Genomic DNA, 25,773 nt, shown 5'->3' with positions numbered 1-25,773 from the left:
CACATCCTGGGTCAGCCTTTCCCAAGTGGTACTGCCCCCAGGGTGTCTTAGCCCCCTGGTTCTGCCAGGACTGGCAGCTTGGATGACAGGGCTGAGTCCCAGCATCCATTCAAAATAGACACCCCACTCTCACCCCTGAGAGCCTCCTAGTGTCTGGTCAGACCACTGACAACCAGTCCCCGCCCACTCCACCCCCCATGCCTTGCCTCCCCTCCCTTCCTACTTGGACAGATCCTTAGGCACGTCTGTTGTGGAGTCACACCGGTCCCTGCTCTGGCCAGGGGTGACTCAGTGCCTCAGGATCTGGGGTGGCTCCTTCCTCCAGTTTTGGACTCCTGGAGGGGCTGGGTAGAGATTTTGCTAATTAGATTGGCCCCTGCCAGGTAAGTTCTAGCAACCTCCCCTTGGACTCTGATGATGATGGATATCCCTCTTTCCAGCTGTCCCTTCCTGGTGAACCACCTTCCTGCAGCCCTGGCCAGAGCCTGTACTGTGGCGGTCCTCACTGACCAGTCCTGCCTCATCTGCGAGCCGGGTGTGGCCTGGGCCTGACCTCACTGGGCTCTTTTCCCAGGACACTAGCATGTCAGGAGTCCCAAGGCCTGGTGTGGCTGCTATCAGTCCCTGTGTCTCCAGGCCAGGCCCAGGCTTCTGATTTCTGCCTGCCTTCCTTTGTATCAGGTGTTGCTCAGAGCCCCATTTACTGGGGAGCCTCGTGGGTCTATTTGGTCTCTCCCCTATCCACCCCCAACTGGTCTTTACCTGGGGGTGGGGGGACTTGTACAGTGAATCAAGTATTCACATTCACAATGACTTCCTTGGCACCAATCATGTATTTCACCTTTGCACTTTTTATACTTCAATAAAAATGGAGATGGAAAACTGCCCATCTGGCTGATAAGGAAGTGGGCGTGGAGGCTCATAACTGGGTGGGAGGTGTGGTATGGCTGCGGAAGAAGAGCAGATAGGGGCTTCAGGAAGTCCCCTCCCCAGTCAATCTGACCCCTTCCTCATCCTGCTTACTTGTGAGCCGCTATGAAGCCAGCTTTCTGACCATATTCCAGGCTTAGAAGTGTGAACAGTCCCCTTCCTTTTTGCACCTATACATTCCAACTGGCCACCAAGTGCTATATCCTAAAACCAGGACCTCTCTCCCCCAAACAGAGCAGACTGTGGTGGACCACAGCACAAGCTTTAGAGTGAGACCAGGGTTTGAATCCTAGTTCCATCACTCACAACCAGCTCTAACTGGTAATTGTCATGTAACTGGTCCCACGTCCGAGACTGTTGCTTAATTTCTCTGAAGATCAGACACACAGTCATCCCTATGTGTGGGGGACTGGTTCCAGCCACCCGACCCCGTGACACCAAAATCCAAGGATGCTCAAGTCCCTTCTATCAAGTGGTGTAGTATTTGCAATATAACCTACACACATCCTCTCTTTACATCATTTCTAGATTACTTATAATACCTAATACAATGTAAATAGTTGCCAGCATGCAGCAAATTCAAGTTTTGCTTTTTGGAACTTCCTGGAATTTTTTTTTCCAAATATTTTTCTATCCAAGGTTGGGGGAACTCTCGGGTGTGGAACCCACAGATGCGAGGGCCGACCGTAACGTATACACTACATAACAGAATGAGTGCCCAGTGGGAACCAGAATGATGGTCATTTCACAGAGGAATGAAGTGATAGTCCCAACCTTGTACAGCCGCCAGGGTTGGAACCCTCATCTCCCAGCCATTCCGGCCCTCCCCACCCCGCCCCTCAGCCTGAGAGCCTTGGCTGTTTCCACCTGCCACCTAGTCACGTGGAGGCTATGAAAGATCCAGCTTTCCTCTTTCGAGCAGTTTTGCTTTGCTTTAAAGGTTAATGTGGTAAAATTTACGTTACATGTATTTCACTACAATTGAAAAACTAAAATGGTTTGTCACAGGGAGGGCAGGCCAGAATTCCACTTGGCACACTGGTCAAGTTCCAGCTGTCTGCTGCTTGCCTGCTGACTGCAATTAGGAGGCTATGATGGCCTCAGGCAGGCCTGTTCTTTTTTTCTCCTCATTGCTTGTTGGGGCTGGGGAAGCCAGGCCAGAGCTGCAGGATCATGACAATGGTTATAAACACGGGCACTGAGCTCCAGGAAGCCAGTCCGCCTGCACAACTGTGACCTTCGTCCAGGTAGCTCAAACAGAAGGCACTGGCAGCCTGTCTCCCTGGCTCTGCTCAGCTCTAAGCTGGGTGACTATTTAGAACAGAAGGGCAGTGACCCAAAGAAATGACAAGACAGGGGAGCAGGAGACGGAGAGCTGTTTACTTGGGTTGGGCTCCTGGCAGGGCCTCTGCCGAGTGACTCAAAAGCCAGTTTACCCCTGCCTTGGCAACAGTGGGTCTCTGGGGGCAGAGTGTAGTGACATGGCTTAAAGGGGTAGGATACCATCAGATGAGGGGCAATTGAACACTTTGCTTTTGGGGGACCCCCACCTGAAGGTGAGGACTCCGACAGTCTTTCCACCATTTCTGACCCAGGAGTTGGATGCGTGGTCAGGTATCATGGTCAGCGTCACATGCAGTTCACTAACAAGCAAGGGCTCCCAGGGCCCAAAGCGGCAGCAGTGGGTGGGCCCATTCTTTTCAGCCCCAGGTTTGGGTTGAATCTAGAATTTCTAACTAGTCCTCTTCTGCCCTGGGGCGTGGCTTCTGGCCTGAAGGGTGTGGGAGGCAACCAAGACAGCACTTGCCTGGGTTTGTCAGTCTCCGGTCTCTAGAACCACCTCTTCCTCTGGGACACCAGCTCTACCTTCCACTCCCTCCCGCCACTGCAGGCGAAATAGGAGGAAGGAGCTGTTTGTCAGATCACGGCAGCTAAACAAACATGCATGGGACCTGGACTTCTGCTTACTTCACTCAGTCCCTTCCCTTCTGTCTGGTTTGCTCAGCCACAACCCCTCTCACCAGATCAGCAAATATCCCAGCAGTCTGGGGAGTCCCCCGCCCCCTGCTTGGCCTCTGCTGGAAACATGGCAGGGACCTGTCACTTGCCTTTCCCTCTGAGCCAAAGGCTGTTGCCCAGGGTGAGTGGTGAGCTGTGCTGGGTAGGAAGGATAGAGAGCTGAGGATAACGGCCTACCAGTTCTGAGGATTTTACTATGGGCGTACCTCACATGCACGTCTACTTCATACATGTTATCTCACTGAATACTCTCACACAACCCTTGAAATGGAAACATTACAGCCAAGGAAAATGAGGCTCTAAGAGGTTTCCTGGGACTTCCCTGGTGGTCCAGTGGTTAAGACTCCGTGCTCCCAATGCAGGGGGCCTGGGTTTGATCCCTGGTCAGTGAACTAAGATCCCATGTGCTGCACAGTGCCGCCAGGAAAAAAAAAAAAAAATTCCCGACCAGCCCAAGGCCCCAGGACTCCAAACAGCCTGAATGGCTCTGAAACCTTGCTGTGCCTCACACGGCACCGCCCTTCCCTCCACGGAGCCTGTCGGTGACCCGGGGCTGCCCAGTGGTAGGAGGAAGTGGGCTAGGTTTTTCGACAGCTTGCAGGACAGGAGGCTATGAAGTACAGAAAAAGTTTATTGGAAATCCCTTGAATACATTTTAAAGTATAGCTCAATATTTCCAAATAAAGTAGGCTGGAGGAGCGGGAGGGGCTCTCCCACCTGGAGACACGACTGGTCCCAGCCCTGTCCCGGGGGTGCTGTGTGGGTCCGTCGAGGGCTCATACCTTTCATTGTACAGGGCTGAGGGACAAGGGCCGGCCTTGACAGTTGCTCTGCTCCTCCCAGGCTCAGCTCAAAGTCAGGGCTCAGCCTCCCTGGCCTCTCACTGATGGGGTCCTGAAGAGAGGCTGCTGCCTGCAGAGGCCAACAATTAGGAGTCAAAGAGGCAAATGGCTAACAGGCCTTTCCATGCTTGGCCTTGGAAGAGGGCAGCGGCTGACATATTGGGATGAGGTGGGGGAGTGGGGGGCAATCAGTAACTTACCAGGGCCTTCGCCCGTCTCAGTGCTGGGGCCTGGGGGGTAAGCCTGGATTGGTTTAGGATGGCCAGCTGGACGCCACTACTGGAAACACTTTTTTATTTATTTATTTATTTATTTATTTTTGGCTGCGTTGGGTCTTCGTTGTTGTGCGCGGGCCTTCTCTAGTTGCAGCGAGCGGGGGCTACTCTTCATTGTGGTGCACGGGCTTCTCATTGTGGTGGCTTCTCTTGTTGCAGAGCACGGACCCTAGGTGCACGGGCTTCAGTAGTTGTGGCTCGTGGGCCCTTGAGCACAGGCTCAGTAGTTGTGGCGCACAGGCTTAGCTGCTCTGCAGCATGTGGGATCTTCCCGGACCAGGGCTCGAACCCGTGTCCCCTGCATTGGCAGGCGGATTCTTAACCACTGCGCCACCAGGGAAGCCCTGGAAACACTGGAGAATGTGTGCACAGGGGCAGGGCTCAGCCCAACTGAGGCAGCATCAGAGCTGACCCCAGCCCTGAGATCAGCCTTGTAGGTGAAAACAATGCCACGTGCACTTGCTAACAAGCAATTGAGGGTCACCTGCTCTGCTGCAGAACAGCTGCTGCCAATGAATACCCGAGGTGGGCCAGAGAAGCGGGGCTGGGCCTATCAGTTAGGCGGGGAGGAACAGATGGTCAGTGGGTGAGGCTGGGCCCTTGAGTTAACTCAAGTAACAACACCTGAATGCCCAGCTTTGGTTTCTCAACAAGGAACCGATCCAACTAATAAACCTCAGGGCAGTGTACAGACCCTGGGGTTAAAGAAACGTGGCGGCTAGGCCCAGCAGGAAAAGGCCCATTACCCAGCCCTGAGAATCAGGAACAAATGCCCCAGGAGGAGGGGCCTCTCTGGCCTTCCCCGGGGCCACAGTGCCCCTCGGGCACTACACGTGCCACAACTCTGGGGAGTCATCACATTTCGCACCCAAGACTTCCTGGGCTGCCAGAACAGAGTCAGTCTCTCTGGGGAAGCTGGGAGATTCAAAGTTCTCACCAGGAATATGTACATGTCCAAGGCAGAGTGTGATGTCAGTTCAAATGCAGCAATTCTGGGAGGTTCTGCTGCCCTCAGCCAGCCCTATTCTTGGATCCCACCATATACACATGGGAAGGGAAATCCTCAAGGCAGCAACCTAAATCCAAGGAACCTCTACAGGAGGAGGCGCTGCCCCAGGAAGAGGCCCTCCAACCTTCCCCAAGTGAAAACGTCTAACCTCAAACATGTTTCCTCTACAAAATATCTGATTTCTCTGAAAGTAATAAATATTTACTGGGTTCTATAACCAAGGAGCAATGACAGGGGAAGGGAGAGGAAAGAGAAGAACCTTTGCTGTGACTCCAATGACAGAATCCTAGAGAGGGAGGCTTCTGTTTCCATGTAGCTGAGCACAGGCAGCCGCCAGGGCTGCTCGGATGGGCTGGCACAGCCTTCAAGGGTGGGAATGGCTGACTTTAGGGTTCTCATCACCTTGGGCAGGAAGCCTGCCATACTGCCAAAAATACAGGCACGGGGCAGAGAGAGGGAGAGAGAGAGGGGAAGAAGATACCAGAACTAACAGAGAAAGACCCTGAAGGAGAGCTTCCTTCCTTCCTCCTCCTAGCACTGTCTCCTTCCTCTTTCTGCCTCCACACCAGTCTCTGGGCCACCAGCTGGAATGTCGAATGGTGGATGGCAACGGCAGGCACACGAGGGGCCAGCTGCTGGGCAAACCCAGGGCAGGGGGCCGGTAGGAGGAGCGGGATGACAGCCTTTGTGAATCAGCTGCTGAGGGCGGTATAAGCAGAGGGCCCTGCAGAGGGAGGTCAGAGGGTGAGTCCTCTCAAATGCTATCACTGGCCTTCACTGCTGCCGTGAGTCTCCAGGAGTGCAAGAGCAGGGACTTCCGGGTCCCCATGGGGGAACCAGCCTCCCCTCCACCTGGCTTGAAGCGGGACAAGGGATGGGAGCAGCTGACGAGTGGGAGGCTCTCTGTCTCCTGGGACCACAAAAAGGGGATGCTGCTGGTACTCGAGGACACCAACTTTTACTGCAGGGTTTCTACAAAGGCATCAAATTCTCGGACATTCTTCTCGTGCACAGCCAGCTTCTCTGGTAGTGAGTCCTGTACCGGGAGGGGAGAGAAAAGCTGCTTATTCAGGTAGGGCCTTGAAGCCAGCTGTCACCCTGGGCTGAAGGGAGCACGGCAAAGAGTCCGGCTCAGCAGTGCTGGGTTGGAGAGCAAAGTGCGGAGCAACTGAGCAGGCACTGGCCAGTGGGCCTTTGCCCAGCAGGGGTTAGTGGGGGCTGGGGAGGTGGACAGAACATCCTAGGGAATCTAAGCCGGCCACACACATAATGAGATGGAAAAGGACCATGCCAACAACGGGATGACACAGAGAAATTCAACGTGAAGTATCTTTGGCACAGATGAGACTGACATTAGAATAACACAGTAGGTTTAGAGCCCTACAAATTCAGAACGTGTACAAATGATTTTTCACGGCCTGCGCTGGGCAGGCATCAGAATCCCCTGGGGGCACATGAACAAGGCAGTCCCAGCCATACTCCCAAGAGATTCTGACCCGGCAGGTCTACAGTGAGGCCTAGGAATCTGCATCTTTACATCAGCTGAGAAGGGGATGGGTTAGATGGGGTTGAGAGAGAACAATGAAAACAAAAAAACAGAACCATGAGGAGTTAAGTTTAACTGCCCTCAGGTATCAACCATTAATTAAAATTTGGTCCTGATCAGGTGGTCTGTCTCCACTGCTGAATTTGCATTTGAAGAGTTCAGCCATCACAGAAGACTTCCTGACAGGCACGAGATACTTGGTGCCACAGGACTTACAAGGCAGCCCAGACAGGCCAGGTGCCCGGGCGGGTTTGGGAGGCTGGGGCAACCAGCCAGCACTGGCTGCAGCCTCACGTTGAGCCTTTGGACTCCGGTTCCTTCCAGGCAAACTTCAAATGAGAGGCCAGGGAGCCAATGGTTAAAAGCCTAAAATCAGAAGCCAGACTCTTAGGGGTCAAAGCTTGTTTTGCCAGCTCAGTGTAACCACCAGCAAGTTATCTGCTCCCAGTGTCGTTTTTCTCATCTGTATACTGAGATGATAAGAAAACCTACCTCTTAGGGTCATTGAAGATTCATGTAAAGCACTTAAAAAATGCTTGGCACCTAGGAAGCTTCAATAAATGTTAATAATAATGACATTATTGCTGTATTATTATTACTGAGCATGCTTTCCTGATTAAAGCAAATCAAGGGCAGCTAAACCTAGATTCCTATTCCTAGAGCCATTCTTCTGATTTCGACACATGAGGTGATATACCCACCTCAAGCAGAGGGACCCTGACATCTTGTGGCATGGGGCACCCTGAGTTTGCGGCTGTGCAGGGCACTCCTCTGCCCTTCAGAGACAGGAAATAGGAAACACCCTAAGCGGAGATGTGGTCATTACAGTCAGTATCAGGACATCTGGCTGAACACGAGAACCAGGGAACGAGCTCTCCGAGGAAAGGGCAAGAACACCAATGCTGGGGACCTTCTGTTTCTTCTGCCCTGTACCATTGTCATCTGCCTGGCAACCTTAACAGCAGAAGGCAAGAGCTGTTGGAGCAGCCTGGCTTAGTGGCGTCAGCAAGCAGAAGACATCAGGCACCAACAACAGGCGTGTGTGAGAAATGCGGTGACAAGAGTGCCGAGAAAAGGAGGAAATGAGCGCAAGCAAATCTGAGATAATGACCGCCAGGCACAATGCAAATCTCAAGTGTGATTCCAGGAAGGTAATGGTCTAAAAGTCTCCGTCCTGTTACAGGGAAGATGGGAGGTGTGGGCGTGGAGGAGTAACAGGAAGAAATTTCCAGGCCTGTGGAGCAGGAATGACCATCGAAGGAGGAAAGGAGGCCAGAGGATGAGGTGGGGTGGGGGAAGGGGTTTCCATACCAAGTCCTCAGCCATGGACTGTGCCCCGATATCTATGGAGAGGCTGCTCAGCTGAGGGGGGTTCTGAAATTCACGATAGAAGGTCCCCAAGTCCATCGGAAGAATGTCGTCTTTAGAAAAAGCTGGTTTCTTAAAAAACAAGACAGACTCAAGTTTAGCTTGCCTTGGACCACAGAGGAAAATCAGAGGGGGTAAGCTATCAACAACCCTCTTTCCTTCCAGTAATTAGCAAAGAAAAGGCTCCTCCAGGCTTATCCTAGAGAAATCTTTACACCTTTCTCTTCTGGGCAGCTGAATTAAGCCTGGTGATGACATCCCTCTCCCCTGGTTAGGTTTTTGTCCCCTTCCTTCACACTCCTCTCCTTGGAAAAGGGCTATCCAGGGACTTCCCTGGTAGTCCAGTGGTTAAGAATCTGCCTTCCAATGCAGGGGATGCGGGTTTGATCTCCGATTGGGGAACTAAGATCCCACATGCCACGGGGCAGCTAAGCCCACGCCACAACTAGAGAGAAGCCCGCGTGCTGCAACGAAACATCCCGCGTGCCACAACTAAGACCCGATGCGGCCAAAAATTAAAACATTTAAAAAAAGGGCTGGGGGCTATCCATTCATGAACAGGACCTATGCAGTTACCACTGGAAAATCCCATTTCAAGTTGAATTTCAATCAAAGACATGGCACAAAATGCCTTACTGCGATGGGCCTCCAAATGCCTCCCCAAGCAGGGTGTAAGGGCAGGTTCCCCACATAAGATGCACAGCCAGCACCCACTCCCTCTGCCTATACCGACCCATCTGATCCCTGAAGTCCTATTCAAGTGCAACGGATGCTTCCAGGTTTATTGCCCCCGAAGCAGCAAAGGTCAAGGAAGATGACGGCAACTTACGAAGTCGATCATGACAAAGTCATCCTGGGTATTGCCACTGCTGCCCCCACTGGAGCCATCAGAGTGCAGGCTGCCCTGAAGAGGAGATGTAGTCTCTGGGGAATCTGGAGGATTCACCTGTTTCAGAATAAGGCAGAGGTAGGGGCTGGTTCTGGGCACTGGCTGTAAACCAAAAGCCAAGGAGCACGGCTAATGGTCTGTGGAGGAATAGTGAATGACTCGCCCAGGAAGGACGACGACTACGGCACCATCTCACTGCAAACTTCAGTCAATGGTGGACTCACCATGGGATCCACATCCTCCAGTTCCAAATTCTTGGCAGCAAACATGGCAAAGGGTATGTCCAAACTGGTCAGGGTCACCTGAAGAGACATGGGAGAAAGTATTAGTGTCCCCCTTCCCCCAGTTTGCCTGCTTCCTCAGAGCCCACCAGAAGCCTGGGGGTCCAGCACGTTTGCACACCTCAGTTGACGATGCCATCCCTCAGGTTCCTGTCTTGTCGGAGACCTCTCCAACCTCCCGTGCCTCCCACTGCGTGCCCACAGCATCAACAGAGGTGAGGGCTCCCCAGGACCCTGGGAGTTCAGCTTTGGAAGCTGGACCCACAGTAATTCAGTGACAACTGCTTTTCACTGGCAGAGCTGAAGAGGAACTTCCTATTTCAAGTTAGGCTGAGGCAATGACACTTCAGTGTAACGTGTCTGTACCTAATGGCGTGGTCTCCTCTCCTATGTGATCACAGAACAATAGTTAACTTTTCTGGAGGGATGTCACAGGTTATTAACCCTCTTCACAAAAAATTCACACACACACACAATTTCGCATGCGATTTCAGTGTTTCCACAGATCCCAGGTAAGACCTCACTCTAAGGGCTCACACATTCTCAGAGTTGCAGGGACAGAAAAATCACCTGGTTGATGGGTTTGTTGACAAAAGCCCCCACTTTCCGGACAAAGATGGTCTCCAAGACATCATGGGGGGAGGCCCGTCCCTCACTGCTGTTTGACACAGTTTCAGTATCCTCACTGGAGGAGAAAGGTAATGTTGGTTCTTATTCTCAAACCATAGCAGAGCCTACTTGGTTCCCCATAAATCCACCAACTTGTGAGGCTGCAGCCTAGGGCAGGAGTTGCCCCCCACCAGCTCACACATGTGGGAAATGGCAATATGAGGTCTGGCAGCTGCCACTGTCACCTTCCCTTTTGAATTAAGAGCAGAGGACTGCATTTCCTGGAAAAGCTAAAAATTATGCATATGTTAATTGAAACTTGGTGTTACAACTGTGTAGAGCTTACATAAAATTTAATCTGTGATACCAATGCTAAGCCTCAATCACCGTGCATCTAGCAATCATACATATAGGCAAGCGGCTCTCATAGCAGCTAGTTTTAATATTAATCTAATTACAAAGCCAGCCTCAAGATTTCAGATTTTTCCTGTCCTGTTTTGTTTTGCTATCTAAAGCTCCACACCATGTTTCCTCCCTTCTCTCTGCCCCCAGGCATCCCTCTGTTCAGCAGATGTTCCAGTGACACGTTCAATTTGGCTGCTCCCACTCCCTCCCTCTAGACCGAGGCTGAGTCCTGGAAGATGGGGGACTCTGGGCAGCAGAAACAGGGGCCCATACTGTCGCTGCCAGACTAGTAGTCATAGCCCTTCAAGCAGCAGGGGATGGGAAAGCCTCAAAGCAGGGGCTCAAGATGGGGAACACTATGCAGTCCACGTGGCCTCTAGACTCCAGCCAGCAGGGAGGATCAGCATTTAAGAACCCCCTACACAGGGTCCTCTGTCTTAAGTTACTCCCAGTCATACCCCAGGAATCAAGGCTCAGAAAACGAGAGTGTAAAATGACCAAGAGGATCCTCCTTTGATTCTCTGACAGGAGGAGGGATAAGAGGATGGAAGTTTGGGGAGCCAGGAATGAAAGTAATTACTTTTCCTTCCCAAACAATCTCCTCCTCCTCCATCTCCACTGTGGGAATGGAAAAAAAAACCCAGGAATTTCTATTATCTGAAAGTTCATTTAAGATGTAGTGGGGCAATCAACGTCATTATCTCTGAGGCCTTCCAGTTAAGGGAGGGAAGGGCAGGTAAAGACAGGCCCAGCTTCCCAATCCAAGGAGCTAGGCTTGTGTCTGGCCATTTTGTGAGCTAAGTGCTCTCTTAGGCAAATTGCTTAACCCTTCTGAGATCCTCTCGTCTTTTAAAAGGAGGTAACCGTGGTGATTTTTGCAGGGTGGGATTATGAGGACTTTTATCTCCACCTAATCAACGTCTTCAAATTTTGAATTTTACAGACTGTATCACTTCTGCAATCAGAAAAGATTTTTTTTCTTTTTTAATTTTAGTGAGGGAAAATAGTTGTTTCTAAAGGATCTCCATGAGGCATTAACATAGTAGAAAAAGAAGATCAATCCTAACTACCGCCACAGACACACTGTGACTCCCGATGTCAGGGTTATGGTTAACGACGCCCTGTTCTGGTCTCAGAAAACACTGAGGATGCCAAGGGAATCAATCCTGGGGTAAGAGAGAAACATCTGAAAAACACCTTCACTGGATGAGGGTGAGAAGCACCAAGCCCGATGCTTGCTGTTAGCAGCAGTGCCCAGGGAGAGCTTCCTCACATATCAGCTGCAAAGTACGATTCTTATTGAGAATTTTAAGGATTCCACATTTTCCCCTCAAAGGCCAAGCCTGAGCCAATGCTGAAAGCTACTCTTTACTGATACCAAATAAGCACATGTATCAGGGAGGACAGGTCCCTGGCTGGTCCGAAGAGCAGCAGAGCCAAGATGTGAACTCACCTGCTGGAAGGTGTGGCAGCACAGTGGGCCCCATCAGAAGGGGTGTAGGTTGTCAGTCTCTCCTGGTCACCAGCCTGGGCACCGTGGGCAGGCTGGTTGGGAGCAAGGGGTACCCCACCTTCCTTCCCGGGAACCATTAGCTTTGGGGAAAAATGGAAAAATACAGCGAATCATGGCCGTGTCAGGTAGAAGGGGAAACTCACGGCCTAGCATGATGGTAGGCCTAGCATCTGCTTTCCAGCTTTTCCATCACCAATGCTGCCACCAAGTGGGCAGGAAAACTTGGAAATCTTTATCCTCTCTGGGGCTCAGTTAATGGAAGACATGCATGGAAATGACTACAGAGGGAAAGACAGGGAGAAAACACTTGGGGAACTCTTCTTTCCTTCTTTGAAGTCTAAAAGGTCCCCGCTCAGAATCATCTTAGTCCTCCAAAGCTACAGAAGAGCTTTGAACACTGGTGTCTCAAGAGGCCCTTCAAATGTGTCAGGACAGGGGAGGCAGCATAGGAACCCCTAGTGTCCTCCCCATCTTTAAAGATACCTGGTAAGGGTGTGTGGTGTTTAAGCCGGCAGCAAACACTGCTGGACAACCCAGGTCAGCTGATCCAACGCCCAGGGCAGCAGGCTGACAGGAAAGGCGAGAGCTTGAGAGCTAAGCAAGAGAAAAACAAAGAAGGGCAGAGGAAAGGAGGAGGAAAAAATAGGCAATCCTAGAGTATGACTAATGATCGAGATGGGCAGAGAGGTAAGGAATGGATCCCAGCCCACATCCTCATGGTGCGGGGGGCCTGATGTAAGGGTTAAAGACAGACCAGGCCATTACTCTGTAAATAAGAAAGCAGACTTGTTTGCAGTGGGATTGAGATTCCCAGCTCTGTGCCTTCCAAAAGCCTCAAATGAGTTCCCTGCGCCCCCTTTTCCCAGGGGCTCAGCTAACTGTTTCAGTTTCCACCCCAGTAGATCTGTAGAGCACAAGCCTGGGCAGAACTCGGAGCCAAAGTCATCGGTTTTTCCCAAGTCATTCTATTTTCTCCTTTGACCTTGAGGTCCCTTTGAAACAGAAGCAGTCTTCTCTAATCACACCCTCCATCACCACTGGGTTTGGGAGGGTTCCTATTTATACTGAAAAAGAAAGAAAACCATTCTTGGATGGTTTATTTGGAAAAAAAGATATAAGCAACTCCATGTATTTTTCACATCAATGGTAGGAGGAGGGGCAAATGACAAATCCTATTTTGGGCTGCTGTGCTATGGCTGTATACTGTTAAAAATCAATTACCATGCCTCAAAATAACCCATAGAAAACTTGGGGATATTTAAATAGCTATACCTTGTACTTTACAGTTTTTAAATAAAAAGATACCGTCTGATTATATATACCCCCTTCTTCCCAGTATGGACTCACTTGATGGGAAAAGGCCAGTCCTGCCATGGGGACCCTCAGAGTGTCCGTCACCACAGGAGTAGGGGTCTGAAAATGTGCCTTTGTGACAGTAAACACACACTGTGCACAGATACACACAGAGACAGGAGAAACAAGAGAAGAAAAAAGAAAAGGGACTTGAGAAAGAAGTGAAAAAACTCTGGAAAGGGCAGTTGCAATAGAGGCTGAAATGTACAATGAAGTCAGGAGGGAAGCAGGGAGAGAGCTGCATGACTGCCTTTGGAAAAGGACCGCTTGGAAGGATGTGAAGAAGAGATGTTTATCCCTGGTGCTCTCCCTGATGAGCAGGTGGAAAACAAAGCTGAGTTGAGCTGCTATGACTTGGCGAAATCTGAACCAAGCATTAGTCTGTCTTTAGTCAAAAGAGGGTGGAAGTTAGAGAACAGCTTCCAATAGGAAGGTCCTGAGAACAGACACAAGTTGTGCTAAGCAGGAATGAGGACACTGAGGTTAAGATGTTAGACTGAAAGCCTTTTTCTGGGGACTCAGGATCTGCGGGCTCAGGTTTAAACAGTTGACGTTTGTTGGCTGGAACTTTAAAATGCTCAGATACCCAGCTGCAAACTTTCCTACATAATCTCAGGGAAGATGAGTTGGGGTGTGCAGGTGTAGGCATCAGGGTGTGTGTGTGCACGCTCTTACAGTCCCTGACGGTGTAGGAGAACTTCATGGAGTAAAAGCTAGGGCATTTTCAAAACTCATGATTTCAAAGCTAATTATGGGTATGATGATTGTTTTGGGTCTTCCTGTTCCATCTTTAAGTCTCACCAATTAGCTAATTAACGCCTAGAAATGGAGGTAGGACCTTAAGTCACAGTAGCAGGTTCAGGGTCACAACTATTTCTTGACTCAACTCTGTGCCCAAATGACACAATGATCCTTATTTTGTTGGGCGGGGGGGAACCCAGCTCATTAACATGTATTCACTGGATTCTAGCAAAAGCTCAAATAGAAGTTGTTGAACAATTATGCAATTCCCTAGGTTAAACCAAGGAAGAAACTATTTCAATATTTACAGGAACAAGGAGACCAGATGGCATATGATTTTTCTCTCTCTGTTCTACCATCAAGGTTCTAAATGAGTATTTCTGCACCAAACTGTACCAGTCTTGATTACAGGTACTCAGGGAGAAGTGACAAGGCTCACCCATGGGGTGCTCAGTATTGATGAGATCTTGATGTGATCTACTTTTAAACTGTAAGAAGACACAACTGATACCATGAAAAATACAGACTCTCCTTACGCAGGTTAACAAACTTTTTTGCAAACATCAGGTACAGAAACTACTTAACTTCCCTTTACTTTTGGGGTCAGCTCGAATTTCCACTGTATCAGAGAAAAAGACAAACTGATTTGTTAAGGCCCAGACTCACCATGCCTCATATCTCCCAAGTTTATATACTGTTTATGAATTTATGACGTGTAAAACAAAACTGTTTAATGAACATTAAATGACATATTCACATTCTGATGATCTTAAAAAACAATCTACTCACTAATGTGCACTAGTAAGAAAGTCGGCTCTCCCCCCCTTTTTTGGTCAGGATTGTTCCATGTCAGCAAGCATACCAGAAGCTACCCCCTCCCAGAGCAATGGTGACATCCATGCCTACATATACTAATAGGTGGAGGGAAAAAACCATTTCCACACCCCCAAACCAAACTGTCTAGGTAACTTTACAACAAGAATCTCTTTAACTCTAAACTGGGACAACAGAAATAATAGTGATCCATGGATTTTGTAAAGTGCTTCACACACCAGTTAGCTTTTGTGCTTAACTTCTGCTTTTTTTTTTTTAACTTCTGCTTTTAAAACAAATTAGAACTATAATTTTAATCCAATACCTAACAACCCAGGATATAATAAATTAAATTTTTTTCTTAATTAAGAAAACATAGAAAATAAAAATGTATGGATAGCTACTTAATTTGTTGGGTCCCCCAAGTCAGATGGTGAAAAGGGATAATCTGGGCTAATTTCAAGGAAAGTAGAACAGACTGATGTCTAGAACCATCTAATATGAAAGCAAAGAGAGGGAAATAATAGAGATGATGGGCAGGCAATGGATAGAAGATGAAGACTTGGGGTGGAAGGGAAGAAATGTGCCCCTGAAATTCTGAAATTCAGTCAGCTGGCAAAAATGATTCCTTATCTGAAGCAGTCTCAGTACCACATACATCATACAACACTTCTTTGTGAGAAGTTCTCACATTGTTTGGACACTGTGTTTATTGAAACTGGATTTGACACTGAAGATGGACTCGAGTGGAAAAGTTAATGGTTAAAAATGTTCAGAGAGGGAATGCAGATAGGCAGATATCTGTGTAACTATTAAGAAAAACTGCACAGCTGGTGTCTTACTGGCATTTTATGCTAAGTTATCATTGGCTCCTTTTGTGCTCCTTCCATTATGAGGAACCATATTTACCACTTCAAAGAAGTAGCTACCAAATTAACAAGTGTAGGTTAGAGTACCTCTCTGGTACCAGAACACATTTCTGATTTTCTGTGACTGATTTTCTAGGGAATTTTCAGATGTCCCAGGAAGGTAAAGGTTACATGTAATCTTGCAGGTTGAGAATGATTACAGACTAGAAACACTGCAATATTACCAGCTGGATAAGAAGGCTCTCCTTCACCCCTCAAAATAACCTCCTTGAAATAATCACCATCACCACCAAGAGATTGTATCTAAATTTTGACACCATTTCATAAGGCCCATATATGTACCAAATAACTACTGCCACCCCAGATCCTGTTTCCCCCTACCTGGGATGGAGGGGAGGTGGAAAAAGAGGTGGTACACACTTCTTGAGAATCTTCCACAGAAGGATATGTTACTCCAGTGTCCTCACCAGCGGTTCTATGGTGAGTGGAAAAGAAATCATCAACTGACTGACGGCAGTCAATTTCAGAAAGGATACAAAGAGAGGTTCGATACGGATGCAAGTTGTGACATGAACTGTTTCAGGCAGAGTTCCTAATGGCAAGAGAGGTATGTTGAATCCTTGATAATTTCAAACATTTCCAGAAAGCAGCATCTAGAGGTTGACAATGGCTTTTTTTTTTAATCCAAACATTTTACCTGAAATATCATTTGAGAGGATTTTCTTAAGCCTGGCCAGTGTTGTGACCAAGAATTATCAGCAATAGAGAATGCAGTGAAACAAAAGTCTAGACTCCAAAGACAAAACCGATCCAACTTCATGAGTCCTTTACAGAAAGGCAGTATCTCTCCTGATACAAATCTATTCCAATCTCTAGAAAATTCTGTTATCTGGGATCTAGGTCTGGAGATATTTGATTCTGATGTATAAAACTGCATTGTGCCAGCCAATGGTGACCTGAAAACCATTTAATTTGCAAAGGACATTCTACAAATTACTGCCACTCTCACGGTCTCGAAGTAAAATCAAATCAAAAGTTAAATCACTACTATCCAGATCCAAACTATGCAAGAATTTCCTGAGACCTGGTCCACCCTGAGTCTTGGTATACCTTATAGGCAGCAGCAAGAATGAAAGCTGGCCACTCCGCTTCTCTCCACATGGCGTCTCCATCAGTGCCCCTGCCTATCAGTGAGTGCTGATAAAGGTGCTCTATGGACCTGTGCAAGATGGATGCTTCTGCCTAGCTGCAGTTTGGGAAAGTGTTTTTCACATTCCTCACCTGTAATTGCAGGGATGCATGGGCGAGGAGCTGGGATAGGGACGGTCCACAAAGTGATCAATAATAATCCCCATGATAGGTGGGGTCCTCTCAAAGTGCCTGTAATGCAGTAAACAGATTGCCGTATTTGTTAGAATGCCTTGTCAAGTCCCCCTGAAGTCCTCAGAGAGCCCCTCGCCTCTTATCTATTGGCAGGAACCACAGAGCCTGAACTACTACATCCCTAAATATAAACCACAAATTTTACATTGGCTCTGGGACACTCAGATTCTCCAATCTGGAAGAAGGGTTCTCAGTTCAGCAATGGAGAAGCTGAATTGTAGGCTCAGCCACAAGGTTTGGAGGAAAACAACTTTAATATCTTTAGAAGAGTTCTATTGGATTCCAAAGCTCTTTCCTCACCTGGTGGACATGAATGCCAAGTTAATTCTGTAAGCACAAGAAAGAGTGATGGTGCCCACAGGGGTACCCACTGTCCCAACACGAACTGTCTGGAAACCTAGGAAAAGAGATAAATAAGTAGGTTTTTCCAGAGAATACTTACAGTACCCACAGTCTGTCTTTCCCTGAACCACTTAGCCTGCTGTACAATCTCTGGCATTACCCACTTAGCACCCTGAGTGCAGCAGCCTCAATTTCATACATACGTGTATGTGTGTATATATATTTTTTCCAATTTATTCTATATTGACCTAATATTGCCAGGGGAAACAGCATTCTATTTCCAGATAAAACTACCTTCAAAGAGGTAAAATGATGATTAGTCCTAAAGCTTGAACAAGTCCTAACCAACCCTGTCCAGATGTGCTACTAAGACAGCAAAGGGGCACAGGGAGTTTCTCACATAAACACCTCAATTTATGAAGTAAATGCACTCCCACCCAAGTTGCCACCCCAGAACTAAATATAGAAAAGAGTCAGAGTGTTACAACAAAGTTTTCCTGGTGTTCTTGGTTTCATTTCCAATTTTTCAAAATTGTTGATGCTCATCAGGGACATTTAACATGCTCATTGTAGAAAATTAGGAAAACAGACAGTCGTATAAAGCAGGGGTCCCCAACCCCTAGGAGACCGGGCCACAGAGCAGGAGGTGAGTGGCGGGCAAGCGACTGAAGCTTCATCTGCCACTCCCCATCACTAGTATCACACCCATTTCCGTGGAAAAATTGTCTTCCACAAAACCGGTCCCTGGTGCCAAAAGGTTGGGGACCGCTGGTATAAAGAGTAAGAAAGAATACTGAGTTACTGGAACTTTTGGGAAAATTATTCACTCATTCCCTGGTGGCTCTTTGGACCACCTACCTGTCTTTTCCTTACTTGTATCACTCATACTAAAATCACAAGCTATGTATTATTACAGGCAGCATCCAAGCATATCTCTGAAGTCAGGAGAGCTCTTAACAATACTACGAATGTTTTTCAACCTTGATACATACCTTCTCCTAAGCCATTCAGCTGAACTTCCCCAAAATATATTCTGTAGGGAAGCAAGAAAAAAAAATGTTACCTGATTCTTTATTCTAAGGGCCTACATACCAAACACCGAGAAACAAAATAAACAAAACCAACCCTTCTTTTCTTATCTGCATGAACATCTCTCCTAATGGTGCAATATTGCTACCACTTGATTAAGCTGTAGACATGGGCATGTAGATGGAGAGGACTGGTTAAGAAATTAGGAGAATAGGGACTGCCCTAGTGGCACAGTGGTTAAGAATCCACCTGCCAATGCAGAGGACACGGCTCTGAGCCCTGGTTGGGAAGATCCCACATGCCGCGGAGCAACTAAGCCCGTGCGCCACAACTTCTAAGCTCACGTGCCTCAACTAGACAGCCTGTGTGCCCCAAACTACAGAGCCCACGCGCTCTGGAGCCTGTGCGCCACAACTAGAGAGAGAAAACCTGCATGCCACAACTAGAGAGAAGCCCACACGCCGCAACGAAGAGCCCGCGCGTCACAATGAAAGATCCCGCATGCCTCAACGAAGATCCCATGTGCCACAACTAAGACCCGATACAGCCAAAAAAGAAAAATAAATACATAAATTAAAAAATATATATTAAAAAATAAAAACAAGCAAATGGTCTGCTGACCATAGTTTGCTGACTCCTGCCATAAAGTAATACACGAATGATGTTAATAAACTGTCGCCAAAGGAGATTTTGCTAGGTACCCTCTGACAAAAAGCTGACCATCAGCTCACTACTCATCTGAATATCGGTACAGTGCTTTAAATAATCTGATTATGTTCCACTTTTTCTTGGTTATATTCTTTATGCCACTCAGGTGCTAAGCAAAAGTTTTCTTCACAGATAGTACACAATAAAACTTTAATGCAGTCTTGATGAACAACAAATTCAGAATGATTTTTTATAACAATGTAGTTTTACAGTGAAATTGTCAGATCTACAGGATCAGGGGAAAAATGATAGTACAGCAAAACAAACAAACAAACAAACAAAAAACCAAGACAAGACTATTGTTTAACGGTCTAAGGCTACACTGTTAACCTGTTACCAATAGTACAAAAAGGAAAAAAAGAGCTAAATCTACCTCCGACATAACGTACTTCTCTATGGTTTAAGCTACAGCTATTTGTATCCAAAAAGCAATCCTAAAAGATAAGCAATCAGTGAGCAATAAATACTGTATTACTCCAGAGATACAATGAAGACTTGAAACACAGGTATGAAAAGGACCAGGAGTCCTAGTTAACTAAGCTGATGACCAGTAGTGTAACATGGCTACTTACAGAAGAACCAAAGTGAAGGAAACTTAGCATAGGTAAATGGGAAATAAGAGTTAGAAAGGAATCTATTATATCTAAATAAAAGTCTAATAATTTTCAAATGGAATACTCATCCTGAAACCTGAGAAGACAACAAAAATGTATTAAAGACTTGGAAAAACAAATATAGGTAGGGTTGCTGGATTATTTCAACAGAACTAGTTAAGTCTCTAATCCTTGGTCCTTCCATCCTGCTATACTAATTCTTCTAAAGATCAGCTCTAGAGACTTCCCTGGTGGCACAGTAGTTAAGAATCCACCTGCCAATGCAGGGGACACGGGTTCAAGCCCTGGTCCGGGAAGATGCCACATGCCACAGAGCAACTAAGCCCATATGCCACAACTACTGAGCCTGCACTCTAGAGCCCGTGAGCCACAACTACTGAGCCTGTGTGCCACAACTACTGAAGCCCACGCGCCTAGAGTCCATGCTCCGCAACAAGAGAAGCCACCACAATGAGAAGCCCGTGCACCGCAACAAAGGGTAGCCCCTGCTCGCTGCAACTAGAGAAAGCCCGTGCGCAGCAACAAAGACCCAAGGCAGGGGAAAATAAATAAATAAATAAATTACTTAATTAAAATAAATAAAATAAAGATCAGCTCTATAAATAAATGTAAGCCAAAGGCTAAAACCCATGGCTCATCACTAATATGAAACAGAGTCTTGGATGACTTAGAAACCCTTGACTTTCCATGCTCTGCTCTCACACTTTGCTACACATCCTCCTCACCACCGCTCTGGTCCATTTGACAATCTGAGTACAGCTCGTTTCCGCCCCCCATTTCTGTTCCTTGCCATCTGCGGTACACCCCACCTGGAATGATCATGCTCCCTCACTTCCAACAGATGAAATTTTCACTGCCTCAAGGTCTAGCTGGAATGCTACTTCCTCCATGAAGCCTGTCTTGATTCTCCCACCCAGAACAAACTCTTTCTTCCTGTGTTTTCACAGCACTTTTTTTTCCTGACACTGCTATGCAAATCCTGCTTTTTACTGTGACTATGCATGTACCAAACCATTTCCCCCATTAGATTAGAAACACTAGTACGGCTGGGCCTCTGTATAGTTCTTCCTTGGGCCTACCACAATGCTTGCCTCAAAAAAGCACTCAAATATATGTTGATGTGAAATACTACAAGGAAAATACTTAAAGAACTGTTAACCAGTTCTTTATATCCACAGACAACTAATTAAAAACACACTGAATTAGCAGTTTGTTACACAAAAAGTTTTAATCTAACTCTGGAATATAGAACATTGTGGAGTCTTCCCAGGATAGCCTGTTTTTCAAAGTCTTAACTTCCTTTTCCAGAAATGAGATATATATCAGTAGGACTTCAAAATCCATTCTACAGGAGTCATGACTGTGTACAAACAAAAGAATAACGAACTTGGTTGCTTTGCAAAAAGCTGAGGTTCAGAAGGGAGAATAGATAGACAATCATAGTAAAGGTACAGCATCAACTATCCAAACGTCTGTCTAAAAACTAATCATGGAATACCTGAATGCTGGTCAGACAATGTGCAAAACGATGAGGCCGATGAGTGAATCATGAAGGTGACTGCTTACCTATACAATATGACATATTCATGCCCTTGTTTCCTGGACAGTCTGTAAGCTGGTGTCACCCTAGTTATAGCAAGGAGAGACTTCAGTAGCAACGACAGTCTGTTGTACACGGCATAGGAAACTTTGATTTCTTTATCACACCTGAGGAGCAAAGACACTATCAGCATTCTCCTACTCCACTAATGAAAAACAAAGAACAGAAATGCAATGAATAGAGATGTTAGTTATGTTCCATCTAGCTACTGAGATTAATTTGTTAGCATTAGAATATATATATAAAATTGAATCACTTTGCTGTACACTAGAAACTAATACAACATTGAATATCAACTATACTTCAATTTAAAAAATCTAAAAAAAATCTGTTAGCATTATTCATAAATTCTGATAGAATATAATCTGATTTGCAGTCTAAATAACCTTTCACAGAGTATTACAGTCAACAGAGATAGTCACAAATTAAGTGCTGGAACTGTATAAGATTAAATTTATTATTAAAACATGTTCTGGGGCTTCCCTGGTGGCGCAGTGGTTGAGAGTCCGCCTGCCGATGCAGGGGACACAGGTTCGTGCCCCAGTCCGGGAAGATTCCACATGCTGTGGAGCGGCTGGGCCCGTGAGCCATGGCCGTTGAGCCTGCGTGTCTGGAGCCTGTGCTCCGCAACAGGAGAGGCCACAACAGTGAGAGGCCCACATACCGCAAAAAACAAAACAAAACAAAACAAAAACGTATTCTGAACTAACGTTGTAGTTAGAATTCTTTGTCAGTTTATCAACAGATTGTTGAAGCTAGCCAAAGTTTCACTTTCTCATGCACTAGACAAAGGCAGGTGGGCACCAAAAGGTATCCAATATATTTTTCTAGCTTTGAAGCAGTTATCTTTCTAAGAAATAAAGCAACACCCTTAAAAACAGTAATTCAATATTGCAATTGTATTACCAAAGGTGCAAACAATTTCAATGTACTATCTTACGAGCAGTTTACCTCTATACATCTAACAGGAACTCTGGAGAAGTATTTGGTACTAAAATTTTGGACTATAACCTGGCAGTTGCTTTCTATTTAAGAAAGAAAAATAATGCCCATACCACTCATACTTATTAATAAGATTTTTCTTCTGATGTGTTGCTATTTCCTCAATTTTCCTATATATTCTTTTTGAAAACTAAAGCTTTGGGCAGGAAGTAAGCTAATCTGCCCTGAAAGAAGAAAATGGAGGGGGAAAATAACATGCATTTCCAATCCGTGACCAACACAGCATGTCTAAAGGAGTAGTGAGGGGAAATCTTATTGGATGTCTGCCACATAGAAAACAGACAAAACAGAGTAGTCATGTTACAAGAGCTCAAGGGATTTAATCAGAGAACTATCTGTACTCTGGGAAAACAACAAATCCTTTTTCAGCTTTCTCTCTGCTCCTCTCCCAGTGGTGTCTGAGTCTCTCTGGACTGACACTCCCTCTGAAGGTCATCTCTGTGCCTGGGCTGGAAGCCAAGCATGAAGCAAACTGTAGCAAAGACCTATTGGCTCTGTTAAGTGGTCAGAACCCTCTCCATGACTGGTACAAAGCCCTGCTTTTCACATGATGTTGTGCACTTTATCCTCAGCTACCACAACGAAGGACCCTAAGACAGACCACTTACTTTTCATTCATTTCCAGACACCAGATTTCTAGCTCCATGGAATCTCCCTGTAGATGGAACAATTCAAAGATATTTCAGGTTTTTTTTAATCTTCTTTTTCCTTATTATAAAGCACTATACAGTCACTATAAAAATATTAGAAAGTATAAATAAGCAAAAAGAAGAGACATCAACTTATAATCCAATCAGTGATTTTTCTTTCTTTTTTTTTCAATCAGTGATTTTTCTAAATAAAAGTGAGATCATACTATATATACTATTTTTATCACTTTTTTAAAAATATTTATTTATTTATTTTTTGGCTGCATTGGGTTTTTGTTGCTGCACACGGTCTAAGCCCCTATCACTTTTTATCAATAAATACAACATGGAATTTTCCTTATAATTAAAAATTCTAGTTGACTTCCCAGTGGCACAGTGGTTAAGAATCCAGCTGCCAATGCAGGGGACACAGATTCAAGCCCTGGTCCGGGAAGCTCCCACATGCCGCGGAGCAACTAAGCCCGTGAGCCACAACTACTGCGCCTGCGCTCTAGAGTCTGCGAGCCACAACTACTGAAGCCCACGCACCTAGAGCCCAGGCTCCGCAACAAGAGAAGCCACCACAGTGAGAAGCCCACACGCCGCAACGAAGAATAGCACCCGCTTACCACAACTAGAGCAAGCCCACACACAGCAATGAAGACCCAACACAGCCAAAAATTAAATAAATAAATTTTAAAATTCGACATTATTTTTAATGGCTGTGTAGTATTCCAACATATGACAATTATTTTATCCAATCAGTACCCCCATACTTGGACATACAGCTTGTTTCTAAATTTTCACTACTACAAACAACACTGTGATAAACAGACTTGAGACTAAAATTCTGTATGCATCCTGAATTAGTTTCTTAAGGTAAATTTCCAGAATTAGAATTGTTGGATCAAAGAATATTCATGCTTCTAAGACTTTTGCTATGTATGTCCAAATTGCTCTTCAGAAAGGCCAACACTTCAAATCATGGAGAGAGCCTTTCCCTCCAATTCTATAGAGGATATTTTTAGGTGACACTCACAGTTAAATACCCTAACAAGCTCCTTACTTAAAAGTCTTTTTAGCTATTTGATGTCTTTAGCCAAACTGTTCAGTCTCTCTATGTGTTACTCTGAACAGACTTAGTCTAGTGGGTGGGAAAGAAAAAGAAAAGACCAAAGCCAGAATCCCTTAACCCTGTAACACTCCTGTGTGTCATTTAGTGAGATGGATAGTCACATACTTTTGAACACAAGTAATCTTTTTACCAATCAGCTGTAAGAGGGCCATTCTTTTAGGTTTGGGAATAAACTCGGGTTAGTTTGCGGAGTAGAGATTTTTTACTTGTTCTAGATCAAATTTAAATATGTATTCTTAATATATATCCTTTTCACCACAGTGTCATCTCTAAATGACATGATGAATTTTGAATCCACGCCCCCCCCCCAAAAAATCAAGGGATGACTGGACAGTAGGAAGTATCCAAGATAAATTGGTGTGGTTTCTCTAGGATAATCACAAAAGTTTAGAATAGGATTACATAGATGCCTGAGAGAGGAAAGAGTTCTTCCAGGGATTCCTTTTGGACTCCCTATGGATCGCTAAGAAAAATAATCCACAGTATAAATTGGTAATTCAATAAAGAAAAATACGAAGTTTTGTTTTATTTGGTGCTTAAGGTTGCCATGGAACAAGTACTGACATCATTCGTTCAACAAAATTGAGAGCCTACTGTGTGCCATCCCAGGCACTGTGCCACGCAGAGAGATGATTATTTATTTATATCCTGCCTCATTTCAAAAAGAATTTTTTTTTAATTTATTTATTTTTGGCTGCGTTGGGTCTTCGTTGCTGTGCGCGGACTTTCTCGAGTTGTGGCGGGCAGGGACTACCCTTCGTTGCAGCGCGCAGGCTTCTCATTGCGGTGGCTTCTCTTGTTGCAGAGCACAGGCTCTAGTCACGCAGGCTTCAGTAGTTGCAGCATGCGGGCCCGGTAGTTGCAGCGCGTGGGCTCAGTGGTTGCAGCACACGGGCTCTAGGGTGCACGGGCTTCAGTAGTTGTGGCTCACGGGCTCTAGAGTGCAGGCTCAGTAGTTGTGGTGCACAGGCTTAGTTGCTCCGTGGCATGTGGGATCTTCCTGGACCAGGGCTCGAACCCATGTCCCCTGCATTGGCAGGTGGATTCTTAACCGCTGCGCCACCAGGGAAGTCCCTCAAAAAGAACTGAAGAACTACACAGATAAATAAGATGTGGCAAAGCTGCTGACCTCAAGAATAAAAGTTCAGGGACTTTTGGTTAAGAATCTGCCTTCTAATGCAGCGGACGCGGGTTCGATCTCTGGTTAGGGAAGTAAGATCCCACAAGCCGCAGAATAACTAGGCCCATGTCCCTCAACTAGAAAGAATCCTGCGCATTGCAACAAAAGATCCCACATGCCACGACGAAGATCCCAAGTGCTGCAACTAAGACCCGACACAGCCAAAAAAAAAAAAAAAAAAAAGGATAGTATGAACAGGAACATGTAATGATCACCCACCATATGCTATATTAGGTAATTTACAAGTAAGAATGAAATGAGGAAATATTATAGCTCTGCAAGACTGTGAAGGGTCGTGTTACTTTGGTGGTGTTAGGGGAGGTGGGGTTAAGTAATTTGGCCAAAGTTGCTCAGCTAGGATCTCAATTTGGGTCTGTATAGCTCCAAACTCATTTGCCTTTTATTATACCATGCACCCTCACAATCCTGTAGTGGATATCAATTAATAAACATGAAAGCAAGAATATTTGCCTCAGTCCTAGCATGGAATAAGGTGAACCAAAACACATTAAAAAAACCCACAATACAGCAATTTATACTCTGGAAACAAATGTAAAGAAAACACACAGGAAATCTAAAGAGGGTTTAGAAAGGGAGATCCTCTAGAGCAGCGGTCCCCAACCTTTTTGACACCAGGGACCGGTTTCATGGAAGACAATTTTTCCATGGGGGGAGGGTGGTGTGGATGA

General features: G+C 46.1%; 1 protein-coding gene across 9 annotated transcripts in view; it reads right to left on the bottom strand.

The window, feature by feature from the left end:
• Nucleotides 1-3,540: 3,540 nt before the first annotated feature.
• ATG13 (autophagy related 13) overlaps nt 3,541-25,773 on the bottom strand; it is a 45,936-nt gene continuing 23,703 nt past the window's right edge. The window contains exons 6-20 of one of the 9 annotated variants that reach the window (XR_009520408.1): nt 22,749-22,795; nt 21,105-21,245; nt 18,180-18,220; nt 17,146-17,242; nt 16,744-16,842; nt 15,844-15,937; nt 13,034-13,132; nt 12,170-12,280; nt 11,627-11,766; nt 9,730-9,844; nt 9,103-9,180; nt 8,819-8,935; nt 7,933-8,061; nt 3,992-6,111; nt 3,724-3,861 (exon numbers count right to left, since the gene is read on the bottom strand). Coding sequence is in view for 8 of the 9 variants with exons in the window: in XM_060018794.1 (XP_059874777.1) it covers nt 3,580-3,861; nt 8,819-8,935; nt 9,103-9,180; nt 9,730-9,844; nt 11,627-11,766; nt 12,170-12,280; nt 13,034-13,132; nt 15,844-15,937; nt 16,744-16,842; nt 17,146-17,242; nt 18,180-18,220; nt 21,105-21,245; nt 22,749-22,795 (1,461 nt within the window). In the remaining variant the exon portion in view is untranslated. Of the gene's footprint in view, nt 6,112-7,932; nt 8,062-8,818; nt 8,936-9,102; nt 9,181-9,729; nt 9,845-11,626; nt 11,767-12,169; nt 12,281-13,033; nt 13,133-15,843; nt 15,938-16,743; nt 16,843-17,145; nt 17,243-18,179; nt 18,221-21,104; nt 21,246-22,748; nt 22,796-25,773 lie in introns of all 9 variants that reach the window. The other 8 variants (XM_060018795.1, XM_060018798.1, XM_060018794.1 and 5 more) reach the window with 8 other exon arrangements.

The sequence above is a fragment of the Delphinus delphis genome, chromosome 8, assembly GCF_949987515.2.
Source record: "Delphinus delphis chromosome 8, mDelDel1.2, whole genome shotgun sequence".
Classification (NCBI taxonomy): domain Eukaryota; kingdom Metazoa; phylum Chordata; class Mammalia; order Artiodactyla; family Delphinidae; genus Delphinus; species Delphinus delphis.
Note: the sequence above shows the minus strand (reverse complement) of the source record. Positions and strands in the feature narration are given on the sequence as shown.